The following is a 15,171-nucleotide window of genomic DNA, read 5'->3' on the forward strand; positions in this document are numbered from 1 at the left end:
TGGACGACTGTGTAATGCCATCATGTCAATATGTGTGACAAATACTTCCAGCACCTTGTTCAATCTATGCTACAAAGAATTAAGTCAGTTCTGAAAGAAGAAGAAACAGGACATTCAACATTGTACAAGCAGAGTGTACCTAAGAAAGTGTGCAGTTCTACTGTCAATTTTAAAATAAAAAAATATCAGTAATCGTCATTGTAACATCCATGTTAGTTTATTGTTTAATCAGTCTTTGACTCAGTTGACAGTTGAGTAGATTACTTACAGGATCTAAATATATCTCTCAGAAAATAATACTGTACTTTGTTTTTTTTATGTTTTTTTTCTTTTGAATGAGTATGGTATCTTCCTGTAAATCTCTCACATACAATATATACACATTATTTTGTATTATACATTTACACTTGCATACACAGTCACAAAAAGCATCACATCTGAAAAGTGGATTCATCTGGACTTTCTGAGGTTTTGCCGTTCAAAGAGCTAAAACGCATCTGCATACATTCGAAACATGAGAACGCTGAAGGTTGTTGTTTTTTTTTCCTTTTCTTTTTTACACTTGGCCTGTTTCATGCAATTTAACCCAACTCAGTGATTATCACTCACAATTTCTTTGCGCTGATGATGTGTGAGATTGGAATAACAAACCGAGCCCTGACGGACAGCTGGGTGTGACTCGGAGCCCACTTTGATCAAGCTTTATTTGCTCGTTACGAAAATCGTGCAGTCGGTCGATTTGTGGTGATTGCTAATTATTAGCTCGGCCAAGGTGTTTGTTTTAAGCCACGTCTCTCTTACTCAGCAACATGTTTCAAAAACATTGTGATGGATTTCAGAGAAATTTGGAATTGGGTGTTAAAAGTGAGGCCTGCTTCGCATAAACTGCTTTCACTGTTGATGGGTAATTGCAACCAAATTGCGGTGGGCACGTGCACAAAGTGGCTCCAAGTAATCTTTGCCTCAAGGTGGCACTGCAGCAACATGGTGAAGTTAAATGGTCATAACTTTAATTTAACTACTAAAATCAGCATGATTGTCATTCACTTTCTGTAGCTGGATGCAGATTCAGGCATAACTAGCAAACTAACAAATTTTCAGCTTTGTTGAGCTTTTCTTATTGGATGTGTTTTCATGAAATTAAGGTCAAACTTTTGTCTAAAAATACCAATGGAAACAAGCTCAAGTAGGAACTCTGCTCTAAATCAAGTGTCATTGTTGGACTAACTAATTAAATAATTTTTTTTTAAACAATTAACGTGGACACAATTTGAATCTCTGACAGTATATAGTGCATCAGCTCTGGGTTTAAAATTGTTGCTTGAATTTTCCTCCATCACAGACACAATCTTGGATTTAAACCACTCATCATCATCATCTGACCACGTGCTACTGTTTGCCTTCCAGTCTTCACTGAATACTACACATTAGGACTTTGAACTGAGTTCAAACAATGATTGACTGTGTCCTCATATGCACAAGTTTCTTTTTTCTTCCTTTTTTTGTGTTTAACGGGGGCAGCACATGCTGTAGCATACAATGTAAACACACAGTCTCAGTTGAAAATAAACACTTACTTCCCACTGACTGATTGTAGACGCACACAACGAGGGCGGGGCAACGCAGCAAAGAATAAATAGTTGGACACTGTTTCATCCCAGAATCGCAGACACAAAAGATCCCTCAGACAATCGCTGTTTGAAAAATAACAATGTGTGATGTTATGTTATTATCTTATTCATAATTTCATATGTGTATGACAAACATTTACACTTAAAGCAGAGTTGTTCATTTAAAGGTGTAAAATAGTGACGTGTTAACTGAGGTCTGTGAGTGGGATATAACAGTGTGCCCACTTTCCATTTCTCTTCAAGTGAATGCCCCACCTCGCCGGTGTATCTGTTCACAGGATGATTAATAGACTGGCCCTTTCATTCAGAGCAAATAAAAAACAAAACAAAACATTACACTAATGCAGTGGTGCACAGACCTCACGCAAGAACAACATGTTTACTTGTTCATTCTGTGACGGGGGTTCATCTGTTAGAATTGTCTGTTCATGTGGCCCGGCAATAAAAAGCAAAGCAGCTTTGCCAGTAATGTGCAGATTACCTTGATGCGTCTGAGCAGCATTACAGTTCAAACTCTAAACTCTACTCCTGTGTCAAACACAGGGTGTGCAAGTGAGTCTTTTTTTTGTTTTTTTTTGTTAAATATATAGCCTACTTTTGTGAATTGATTTTGATAAGCGCCTCTGAAAGTGATCCAATCTGGAAACATGCTCCCACTCAACCACTCGCAACTTGTGTGCATGCAATTTAGGGAATGTACACTAAACTCAGCTCCTCTCTGTGACCCTGTGTGCACTTCACTGACCCTACGTGCATGCACAAATTCCTGCAGACAAACACATACTGAGGGGGCTGAGGCTCTGAGCTCAAAATTAACAAGTTGCTTTTTTTTTAATGAGTTGATTTGAACTGCTTATGATTAACAGGTGATGTGATTTCAGCAGAGATCACAAGAGGTAAACCGGTTATGCATGAACCCTGAATAGAAGCTTTATAGAAGCATAATTTTGTGTAGTTCTGTGTGACTACAGAGTGGCATGGATGTATATAATCTCTATCATATTTGTTATGGAGCATAATATATGCAAGAATAACTTTTATGCCTGTGAGTGGAACAAAACCTCAGAACTTAGTCTATAAAAAAAAATGAAATGAGAACATCTTTTCACACCAGTGCCTGCTGCTTCTAGCTAAAGGGTGTTTCTGGTGTCGGCAAAGAGAAAAGCTTTTGCACTGAAGCTGGAAATCCATGACTTTTTGTTCTTCACTTTTGAAATGTAAAGAAGAATTTACTCTGATGGTGAGGAATCACTCTCAACGCATTGAAGTAAAAAGGAAAAAATTCAGCTCTGATAAAAGGTAGAACTGTTTTCTCATTCAAGTGATCATGGCCTCTAGTTTTAGGGGAGGTAAACAGTGGGTGCTGTTGCAAAATGTTAAGGTTTGCAATGTTGACTCACAATTCAAGTTCACCGGCAGTGGTGGGCTGTTGATACCAACCACCATCCATCACCGCGGGGATAGAGAGTATCCACTTTTAGAAAGCTTACCTAACAGCACATTTAACACAAACCAACATCCAGTACAAGGGTATAGTGATTGGGAGTCCCTTAGTAAACGGGGTATTTGGTCAGTGTTAGCGGCTGGTTTACTGCCCTGAAACTAGAGGCCTTTTGTCCTAGTGATGTGCTTCACTCTGTGACAAACAAAATAATAAAAATAATAATAATAATAATAATAACAGCACTTAGTGGTTTTTTGCTTGGTTTGTCCCTCTCGCTGCAGAGCAGGATAGATCGGATCACGTTCGGGAAGGTGACAGGAAATTCCACAGTCGCTCTTAACACAGTCCAGAGCAGCGAGGGAGCCCAGTCAAGATACTGGCTCTGTGTGGGGGGAGGGTGAGGGTGAGGGTGAGGAGGGGGAGGGGGGTTGGGTGGGTGATAAGTGCCAGCTAGGCCATGAAGTGGAAGTGGGAGGGGTGTCGTTGATCTTCCGGAGGAAAGGGAGGAAGGGGTGAGGAGGGGGAGGGGGAGGGGGGGGTTGTCTCTCACGTCACCACTTGCTGCACTGTTGAGCGTTCATGGGGGCAGGACTGGTCTCTGCAGTGCAGCCTCCTGAGCAGCCGCTGGAGCTTGTTGGAGAAGTTCTTGTTCATCTGCCTGTACATGAGAGGCATGGCGAAGCTGCTGGAGAACGCCAGCAGCTTGGACACGCACCGCAGGAAGTAATAGGTAGAATAATAGCTGGGTAAGTGGTGCATGTTGCTAACGTACCCCGGGGCGCCGGCCACCGTGTGCACCAGCAGGGTCATATAGTACGGCGTCCACAGCACAAACTGCACGCAGACCGAGGCCAGCAGCAGCCGGTGGATCGAAGGGTCCAAGCGGGCCGAGTCCTGGTCCAGAGGCGTGGACTCCTTCCTGATGCGCAGAATGAGCACGAAGGCGTAGAGGACGGCCACGGCCGGAACCACGTAGCCGATGAACATCATGATGGCGTCGGCCGCCTCCTTGTTCTGCATTTTGGAGCACTCCACCATCTTGGTGGAGATGTGGTTGCACACGTAAAAGAGCAGCGAAGAGAAGCTGGTGAGCACGGCGCCGCCCCAGATGAACCCGCACACGTGTTTGGTGTTGTACACGCTGGACATGTACGTGCGAGGCAGCGCCCGCTCTATGTAGTAGTCCAGGCTGAGCAGCGTGGTGGAGTACATGATGACCAGGGAGGAGATGTTGAAGAGGATGAGCAGGGTGATGTACACCTCGTTGTTGTACTCCCACGCGTGCCAGCGGGTGAAGGAGGAGCTCAGCAGCTCCACCGGCGCCACCAGGTTGAGCACGAGTCCCGCGATGGCCATGTTGACGAAGTAGACGTCCGGCATGGTCATGGACACCTTGTTGGAGAGGTTGACCACGACCAGCAGCACGTTGTAGCACAGCCCCAGCGGGAAGCACACCAGGAGGTAGATGAGGGAGAAGACCGACAGGATGAGGCCGAAGTCCTGGCAGAGCCGGAAGTCCACGTTGGTGTCCGTCTCATTGTAAAACATGCAGATCCACATCGCTGGCCTCTGATGCAGGTCGAGCTCTCAACAGGTGGACTGCAGGCACAGAGGGGCAGAGAGAGGAGTTGGTTACTGCACAGGGAATACATGTCATGGTTGGTGCTAAAGGAATTAAATTGATCTGTTTCAGAAGAAGCAGATGTTTTTTTTTTTTTAGATCAAATTTAAAGCAGAAGTAAGCGATCCGGTCGTTTTGGCTAACTTCTTGTCAGCCGATGGAGTTAGCAGTCCCCGCCCTCGTCCCTACGTCACCACATTCACGCGCATCCCTTGGCTGCACACACAGAGCGGACCGCCCCTTTATGCCGTTCTCTCTCCTCATTGGATATAGGTTGTAGGATACAAGGAAAGTTTTCTCCTCGGCTTACAGCAGAGCAGAGTGACTGACAGACCCGTGTTTCGGACCAAACACTCTATATAAGTGATTGCTGTTGGAAGATATAACTATTTAAGACTTATATTAACACAAACATTCCGCTTACTTCTGCTTTAAACAATAGAGACAGAGACAAAGACATTGGGAGGGACACAACACAATCATTGGGATTCGACTCATGCTCTGATACGTATGTCCACCCTTTTCATGTTTACTCCCGTTGGCAGCCAGAGTCCTCTTTGTCAATGACGTGAGCCTCCAGACAGTCCCCGCCCTTTCAGCCAATCAAACGCGAGCATGTCTAAGTCGGTCGTCTTGGAGAAGCAGCTTATGGGAGGAGGCACATGGGAAATATCTGATATGACTTCACTCCAAACACGGAGCGAATGAGTTCACTCAAATATTAGTCGGGACAATTCTGTCATCCCAAAACATTGGTGGGGACCGTCCTTACACAAACCGACGCCCTTGGACGAAGAAAATATATGAAGACCAAAAAAGTCACAAAACAAAGTATTATGGTCTATATCTACACAGTCCAGAAAACAGATTATATATGCCTATTTTTTGTCAATATCATATGTTTTATGTATTTTATTTACAATCTGACTGCACATTTCACCACTGTCTGTTATTGGTTTGTGTGTTTGCAAGAGGAGTGGGCAAGGCCTCGACACAAAAACCACGTCAGCCACGCCGCGGCTATTATGTCCTGGGTAACACTGTTAATTTCACTTCAGTGAATCTGACTGGCTGAATACGAACGCTTCACAATATGTTTCAATTGCCAGCTCAGCCTCAAAACCCACTATTCCACAGTGGCCGCAGCAAATGAATGCCCTTGTTCTGGTAGAAGAATACAAAACTGCGTTTGTTGAGCTTCCCCCCCCCCCTGTCTTCCTCTGCCTCTCTCTCCCACTCTCTCTCGCTCTGCTTTCACACGTGCACTGTAACGCTGAACTTATCAGAGAGACAGAGAAATGTCTGAATCACTTAGACTGGACGTTAAACATGCTTTTATCCTGCCAACTCCCTGGTGGGTGTGTTGTTGTTGTTGATGATCATGTGACTGGCACAGAACTGGAGGGACACACGAACATCTGCTGGTGAAGAAGAAGTCGACAATGTCTAATGTCAAATATCTAACTGGAGAAAACTGCTTTTGATGTGTCAGGCCCAACTGATATGGGATTTTCAGAGCAGATGCAGATACTGATACCAGGAGGAATGGAAAAAATCAGATGAGCCACAATTTTTGCAATGAACCCTCAAATATGTGAGGTGACAAATACAATACATGTTTTTTTTTTACAATAAACTTTTATAAATAATCTGCAAAACTCTAGAAAAATGCAAATAAAACTAACTACAAAAAGCACAAAAACCTACACTGAATAATTACAGTACACACCTTCTTTTCACAGCAAAAACTGAATGAATACAACACAGACATGATTTTTCTCCAGTGGTTCAACTAATACAGGGACATCTTTTCTAAAACAGTCAGCCAGTTTGCAGTTTGCCTGCAAAGTTTGAAGGCACAGGTTTTTTTCAGCCCACTCATATGGCAATATACTGATATGTCTGGGAGAAGCTCAAATTGCTATTGATAAGGCTCTGACGCCGAAGCGCTGCCAATAAAACACACGGCGCACTTTTCACGTCAGCTCCTGACCTCACGCGCGCTCCACCGAGAGCGCCGCGAGTGTTTCCAGCAGGTGAGAATGCATCTGACATGTGAACAATCCCCTGTTGTGTGCTAATCAGCTCACATGTGAGAAACGGGGACAGTCACATGCCGAGCTGAGCCTCCTCCCCTGCACCGTTCACATGGTCAGGGCAGCCAGATAAAGAGGAGCTCTTGCTTCGAGTGGAAGCATTTGCACCTTCTGTTCAGGTTACTGCCAAGTTGACTTGGAGGCGGCGGCGGCGGATGGGGGATGGGGGGGTGGTGGATTTGGACTCGTGATGATGGGAAGATTTATAAAGAGTGAAATGTGAAGCAGGCTGTGGTGAAGGGTCAGTGAGGATTGAGTGGTGGGGTTGGAGTTCAGGGCAAGGTCAAAGAAGACGGCCGTGCACATGTTGGGACTCAAGGCGCTCTGACGGAGCTGCAAGATTTTCAAACGCTTTGCATCCATTGCATAATTAACTCATGTCATTTCAAGTGAATTATTCAGTCATTTTTCTGAACCGATCGGTCAAGGACGAGGAAGAGACATCACAGCGCTGCAGCGATAAGTCACCCGAAGTTCACTGTTTCACTTCCCCTGTGATAATTTGGCGGCGACGCCTCCACATGTTTGTCTTCATTCTCAAAAAAGATCACATTCTCCAGAAAAAAGAATTCACATTATCAGATGCATGTTTAAATGTGGAGCTGAATTCTCTGGAAATGTCTCCCGCTGGAAAAACAAAACAAACAAATTTGGGAACAAAGTGAGGAAGTGTAGGAAGGGAGTTTTGTTTTCAGGAGGATGAGTAATGATGCCAGTAAAGGGGAAACATTCCTCCGTTTACTTACGTAACTCCACTACAGAGGGGCTGTTTTGGCCTTCAGCCCCAGACACAGACGCACACACACTCACACACTCACACAAGGGCTCGGTCCCTCCTCTACACTACTTCAATTGGCTGCGATGAGTCTTTAGTGGAGGCTGGAGCTCAGAGCCGGACTGGAACAGGATCAGGAGGAGGAATGTGTAGAGTTACGCTTTAGAAGAAAAAAAAAAGAAAAAACCCTGTCATTTCCAGAACAGGAGTCCCGGTCAGCCCCTCTTGTAAACACGGCTCTCTGACACCAGCAGCTAGGTGACTCATGTGCTAAACCAGAGAAAGACAAAGGCACATAATTAGCCTCTCAGAGATTATGTACGGTACTATTTTCTGAGTGTATTGTATTCTCTCCCTCCTCTCATCACTTAAAGAGAAAATGACTTTAAGGGAACTCGGTGATTATTAAAGAGAGCTCTCTGCGCTGTGGTTGGCTGTCCCCATTCATTAGCACCTGCTGTATAAAGACATTTCTGCCACCCTTTCATTACCATGTTGGCTCTCTCTGCAGCTTCCGACAGCTGCAGGGCACCTCATAATTCAGCAGCAGTAAAAAAAAAAAAAGAAAAAAAAAAGAGAGTCAAGTTTTTTCTCTCTTTCTTTCTTCATGTCTAATTACTGTTAAAGTGCTGGATCTCTTTCCAAAGAAGTCTGAGGAGGCAGCACTCATGGCTCTTGATCAAGCGTTACGGAAAGTTGCGTCGCAATTCGTCTGAATGGACGCGTTTCAAAATCATGAGTTTGATGAAATAGTTCCGGTTTCCTGTGCCTGTGTGGACAAGATTAGCTCAGTATCTGATTCAACATCATGACAACATTGAAACAGTGATGAGCCATAGATTATAAGACAAAAAAAAAAAAAAAACGCACGTCTTATTATCGGAAACTGGGCTGAAAGTGAAACCTAAAGAATTTCCTGCATTTGCTGGCTGGAAGTGACAGAAATCTGATATTATGTGAAGCTAATTTGTTTCAAGCCGAACCCTCAGGCCCTTTTTTTTCTCCTCTACTTCCCATCAACCACCCCCCACCACCACCCCACCCCCACGATTTCCCTCATTAAACCAGGACAAACAAGCCACACAACATAATCATGGCACATGATGAATAGAGAAAACAATGCCCTTCACTAGAATATGATTTGTGTCTCTGCTGCACATCCAGCGTGGAACACACACATCCACACACACAGCCCGACAAACACTTCATAACATTTTTACACCAGCTTTCCTCACGTTAAGCCACGTCTAGCTTTGCACCGTCTCTGCATCACTCCACTCTGGGCAGCGTCTGCTCTGCTGTTGTGAAAGTCACTGCGCTTCAGCTCTGCACATTTCGCCAGCAGCCCGTGATAATGAAATCTCTAGTTTTCCACTCAGCTGAGGGAAAAACAGGGGAGGTGAAAGAAAACGTCTACTCCTGACTTACTCTAGAGGCGCCACACACACACACTTACACACACATACACACACGCTGCAGTGCATTATGAGCCAGGCTCTGTTTTCATTCAAGGTAATGGGGACTATTTCATTTGTGAAATTCTGTCAATGTGTTGGAGTGAAAGTCCAAGACGTGTGCAGTTGTTGTGACAGCGACTGTCTGATACAGTCGAAGCACAGAAATTAGTTTTTTTTTAAAAATCATTTGTCAGGTATAATAGTCATTTTCTGTCAGAGCTCATTCACTTTATTAGTCACTTAGGCAAATTCTAATCTATAACTATTTAGCGATGATGCAATTTATTAGTATTTGGAGCTGTAGCAGCTACTCATACTTAGTGAATGTAATAGTAATAGGAGGGGTCAAATAAATGATATTATTCTTCTCTTGTTGGATTGTTTTTTGTCATATTTCCCACTCCTCTTACTCATCATTTATTATGTAGATGCCCATAATAACCATAAGAAAAGATGTGTTTATACAACATCACCACATATCTTTTGCAGTCATGAAACATATGCATAAAAAAAACCTGCAGGAGGATGATGGCTGCGTTTCCTCCTCTCGCTGGATGCTTCATATTAAAGCGCCATACGTTAAACTCCACAGCTAAGTGAGTAAAGACTCTCGTCAACAACAGCAGCAGGAGGAGGAGGAGGAGGAGGAGGAGGAATCTGTTGTGTTCTCCTGGCCCGTGACTTTCACTGCAGCCGCAGACGAGGTTAAGCCCCATCTGAACTTTTTGCACCACTTCACGTCAAAAGTTGTTAAGTTAAATATTCCCAGAGGGAGGGAGGGAGGGAGGGAGTGGAGGGAGGAAAGGCTAAGGGGAAAGGGAAAGGGAGGGTGAGGGGTGGGAGGCAGAGGGTGCTTCAGCCCCACCAACCGTGATCTCGTAAGAGTGACGCCCACGTGCTTGACGTCTTAGTGTTTTGAAGCCAGATCTCACGAGCTGATGGGAGTAGTGTGACATACTGGGCCCACACCCCTCATATATCCTTACTGGAATTTACAGGCCGTTCTCAGAAAGTACTGAGTGATGTCACATGATTCGCTGCTCATGTCTGCATGCAGCAGCCGAGCGGCAGACAGACAGAGAGGTACTACGGAAAGAAAATAGGATTACTATAACTCAACGTTTACACACGACCGACCATCAGAGGTGAAATGTGACAGGGAGACGGTTGATTGGGCAGAATTCATGAATTCATGAAGAGTAGGACACACACAAAAGCTACCAAACTCCTTCCAGCACGAGAGGCCGTTAGTATGGAAATGATTCATTTAAAGAGGACTCTAAATCTCTCCTGGTTTCAGTGATCTTCTCATCTGCCCATTATTCTTGGAAAGCAGCCCATTATCTGAGAGCATTAATGAGGGATCGGGCTTCAGGTGTATGCTAATGCTGCGTAACATTTTGCAAATTAAAAATGACTAAGCTCTCAGAGGTTATTAAAATACTTTGCTGCAGAAATTCCCTTTTCAGTGCATAAAAGTTTTAAATAATTCACAACGTTTCCTACAAATTGTCCCAATGGGATTGAGATAGAGCGCCTGGCTTTTTTTGGTGTGTGTGTGTGTGTGTGCTTGTTTTTGAATAGATTCCACGCAATCTCCAGCTTTTGTTGCAAATCTGTCAACCAAAAAGGAAAAAAACACAAAAAAAAAACAGAAAGAAAAACAAAAGTTGCACAAATGGTGATGATTTAACTCGGCTGCTGCTGCTGCTGCTGCACAACAGAGGGAAAAACACTATTTCCTCATATCAAGTTCTAGTGTAACAAGACTCTGGCAGAGCTCTCGCCTCTCTCTCTCTCTCAGCCTCCTCAGCCTCTGTTCCGGCAACATGTCGAACTGTCACGGGCATCGACGCAGTCAGAGTTCAATGGTCAGCACAAAGCAGGCTTACTGTCATTAAGCACACACACCCTTGTCCCCTGTGGTCACATGGATGAAGTTGACAACAGCAAGTGCAAGTAGCCTTTAACTGAGTCAGTGGTAAGAAGGCTCATCCAATCACTTGAATAGCACACGCTCAGCTTTTCTGGTTAATGTCTAATAACTCTCTCTCTCTCTATATATATATATGGTATAGGCACCATGTTAGCTGCATCTTTAGTAGCATTAGATAGAAAATATTCAGCTTCATTATTCAAAACAAAGATAAGAGAATAAAGCAGGTGAGTATATTCATGTGTTCTGGAGAATAAGACTCTAATATTATGACTTGAGCTTATAGTTCATGAATGATTCATATAACAAGACTGTAAGTAAAAAAAAAAAAAAATTAAAAAAAAAGCAGTTACTAATGACTTATTGATGGGCTGGAAGTTTACTAATGCAGTAAATCAGGCTGCACTCATCTCACAGCCAACTAGTAAACATTACATATGGTTAAATAAACAGACTCACTGTGACATGCCATTAGTTGTGGGTTTCAGTGGAGGATGAAATGGGTAATTATTCATGTACACAGCAGCCTGCACCTACTTTATATTATTGTTTCCATGAGATGTTTTTTTTTTCTCTCTCTCTCTCTTTGATTAAACTGATCCCAGACCTGCAGAAAACTGATCCCGTGAGAAACATCTTCAGGTGTTGTTTCCCAAATTAAAAACCACACAAAAGCGTGGTTCTCTGAGAGTGCAGCTTTTGTTGTTGTTGTTATAGTTGTTAGTGCGGACACCGGCTCTCTCCATCACACTTGACTGCGCACATCAAAGCGTGGATATCTGTCACGGCTTTACCATACTCCTCCACTCCTCCATCTATTGTTGGCGCAACTGGAGCCGCTCACTCCGCGCGTGGACCAGATCTTCATGCCAATTCACTTTTCAAACCCCTGCGAGCATGATGAGGATTCAAGGCAAAAAAGGGGAGAAAAACTCGCTCCTGTGGATAGAAAGAGTAAAAAAAAGAAAAAGAAAAAAAAAGAAAATACAAGAGCTACTCACCAGAAACGTATAGCTTTGGCTCGGTGACAAACCTACGGAGGCATTGGGTCTGGATGTAGCATTTCCACTGGCATTTCTCACTCGCTTCATCTGATGAACACACATCATCCTTAGTAATAAGAAAAGTGCGCGCTCCTCAACGCCTCTAACAAAGTGTGAAAAAAAAGCGCCGTTTCACCACCGCATTTCGCTTCTCTCGCTCTTCATCTATCAAACTTTCCGGACGAGGCTCGCTCGCTCTGAAAAGGGGGCCGTCCGTAGCAGACTTTACTACTGCTGGAGTCAGTCAGTGCTGCTGCTGAGCCTGGACTGTGTACACACGTGACCCTCCCCCACCGTCTCCTCTCCTCTCCTCTCCTCGCTCTCTGCTGCCGCCGCCGCTTCACGGTCGCGAGGCCCGAATGGCCGGTTCTGTGCTCTGATTGGACGGAGGGCAGGGAGGTGGGGACCGAGGGGGGGAGAGCACCAGAACACACACAAACTCTCTCTCACACACTCACACTCAAACACACTCTCAAAGTCAAACCCTGCCTTCTTTAGCAATGGATGTTCCAGTAAACTCTTGGAGCAATTCAACATAACAGTGCTGAGTGAGTCATATATCATATCATATCATATCATATCATATCATATCATATCATATCATATCATATCATATCATATCATATCATATATCATATCATATCACATCATATCATATATCATATCATATCACATCATATCATATATCATATCATATCATATCATATATCATATCATATCATACGTCATATCATACATCATATCATATCACATCATATCATATATCATATCACATCATATCATATCATATCTCATATCATATCACACCATATCATATCATATCATATCATATCATATCATATCATATCATATATAATATTGTATTGTATTATTGTATCGTAATTAACCGCCCAGGTTAATTGGTACACACCCAAGTCAAACCTTGCCTTCTTTAGAAATGGATGTTCCCCAGTAAACTCTTGTGCAGCAATTCAACATAACAGTGCTGAGTGAGTCATATCATATAGTATATCATGTGGTATCATATCATATCATATCATATCATATCATAGCATCATGTATATATCATATTGTATCATATCGTATTGTATTGTATTGTATGATATGCTTCACCCAGTAGGTTTATTGGTACTTACTAACAACCAAAACTTATATATGGAGTGTCTGTGGTACCTAACATTAAAGTGACAACATATTGAAACAAATTCATGTTATGATATATCCATGTTAGTTTTTTTTTTGTACTCACATTATCCCTTTTTTTCCAGTAGGGCTATCAATCAATACAAATATGTGTGTATAGTTAATCATGATAAGTTGCAAATTAATCTCACATTTTCTATTTGTTCAAAATGTACCACAAAGGGATATTTTTCAAGTGTCTAATAACGGACAAAAATGTTTTCTTTATGCAAATGTAACTTTATTATACACTGACCAAAAACAATATCAAATGTTAGGCAACTCAGCAGTAGACAGTGAAATGAATGTACGTGTATGGATGCTATATTTCCACTTTATAGCCCAACTGATAAGGTGAGAGACAAAGAGTTTATGTCCCAGAGTGCAGCGCATTGATGTCTGTCTTACTCCCGCTGGGCCCTGCCAACCTTGGGCTGTATTTTATTATCTCACCAGAACCTGAAACAACACCCCCCCAGCAAAGCAGAACTCTTGTTTTAACACAGGCCTGTTCGGTCTGAATGCCTGCTGATCATAACCTAACTGAAGCCGTATTTCAAACCACAGCAGGGAGCGCTGCAGGAAACACATTTGAAAACACATGGAAAAACACAAACACACTTTATCTTTCTGCAAGTCACTAGTTTTGCATTTTGCATGGTGACATACAAATGAGTCCAGGAGAGAATAGCCTCAGTGTGGAGCTGAGTTTGTGCTCATGTACATCAGCTGTGCAAAGGTATAATATGTGTCGTAGGTGGAAGTGCTGCAATAAATATGGTGTATTAGAATGATGAAATGCCTTTGTGTTGTTCTGCGAAATGGAGTCTTTAATAAAGCAGCTGAAGTTTGCTAAGAAGATTATGGCTTACGATGTAAATTCTTCATAGTTTATGACACATATCATAATCCTGACATATAGAAGTGTGTGGTACAGCAGATGTTTCAAAGCCTCTTGTTTGAACAGCAGCCAATTTCACCATGAACCACTCACATACGAGATAATGAGCCAAGTTAGTTCAGAACTCCAGTGGGTTTTTTTTTTTTTTTTTTTTTTTACCACTGGGCCCAGTGACTGTGCAGTGTTTTACGACCAAATACTCATATTCATTTTCTAGTTTCTTCCTTTTTTTGTTGCAGTCTGTGATCATATTGCATTTTAACAACCCCACTGAATCACAATAATTTCGGGGTGTCACAGCAATATATAATCCTTACAGTACTCCCACAGCTTTATAGGTTGCCAATACGTCATATAGAGATAACAAGTAAATGTCACGTTCAGTTTTATTGCAGTTGTCAGTGGCAACCAATAAAAACCTTATGTGATCATCGCTAAGCTTTATCCACGCGCCAGAGATAAGCAGCGCACATGCAGCATAGTAACATCAGGTCTTAATCAGTGCTTTGCTGTGTACAGATCCGTCTCTTAATTTCCTGCTCAGCACCTGATGGTGAAGGAGGAACAGGGCAACAAAGCCCTGGAGGGAAACCCTGAATGTTCCACAGTGTTAAAAAAAACAACAACAATAAAAAAAAAACTAGAGACACATTTTTCATTAAACTCTGAAGAATTGTCTCTGTGCCACTTTAGCTCTCCATGCAAGTAATGGATTTGTTCTAGGCCAGCAATAAAAATGAAAAACAGTACTGAAAGATTGCTGGAATGCACAGTTTCAAAACAAAATGGCTCAGCGAGCGCACTGGGGCTTTCTCTGTGAATGCGTAGGAGAGAGGTACATAAGTCACTTTGAAGGAAGCAATGGAATAATTCAAGGAAAAAAAAAAATATTTCACTGATCTTAGATCGGACCAGACCGGAGGTACCTATCAGCTAACAGAGTGAGACTCCTCCTCGGCTGCAGGCAGCTATCATTGAATCTAAAGAGACGTTTCTCTTTCCTTTTGCATGTGCTATAGCCATCACTTATGCAAGAGGGAGTGAGTCTGGAGTGAGTCTTAAATGTCAAGTTCTACACTGCTGCT

General features: G+C 42.9%; 1 protein-coding gene across 1 annotated transcript; it reads right to left on the reverse strand.

Annotated features, from left to right (window-relative positions):
• Positions 1–207: 207 nt before the first annotated feature.
• On the reverse strand, positions 208–12,283 carry gpr146 (G protein-coupled receptor 146). Its single transcript, XM_083977140.1, has 2 exons — positions 11,962–12,283; positions 208–4,674 (listed from the first exon to the last, which is right to left on the reverse strand). Exon 2 carries the CDS (start codon positions 4,633–4,635, stop codon positions 3,622–3,624), a length of 1,014 nt encoding a protein of 337 aa, XP_083833266.1. The 5' UTR covers positions 4,636–4,674; positions 11,962–12,283; the 3' UTR covers positions 208–3,621.
• Between the last annotated feature and the right edge of the window lie 2,888 nt (positions 12,284–15,171).

The sequence above is a fragment of the Trachurus trachurus genome (genome assembly GCF_905171665.1).
Source record: "Trachurus trachurus genome assembly, chromosome: 8".
Lineage (NCBI taxonomy): Eukaryota > Metazoa > Chordata > Actinopteri > Carangiformes > Carangidae > Trachurus > Trachurus trachurus.

What these genes read in the sequence shown, in the direction of transcription:
- gpr146 (XM_083977140.1), bottom strand. Translation starts at nt 4,635, where the DNA reads ATGTGGATCTGCATGTTTTACAATGAGACGGACACCAACGTGGACTTC.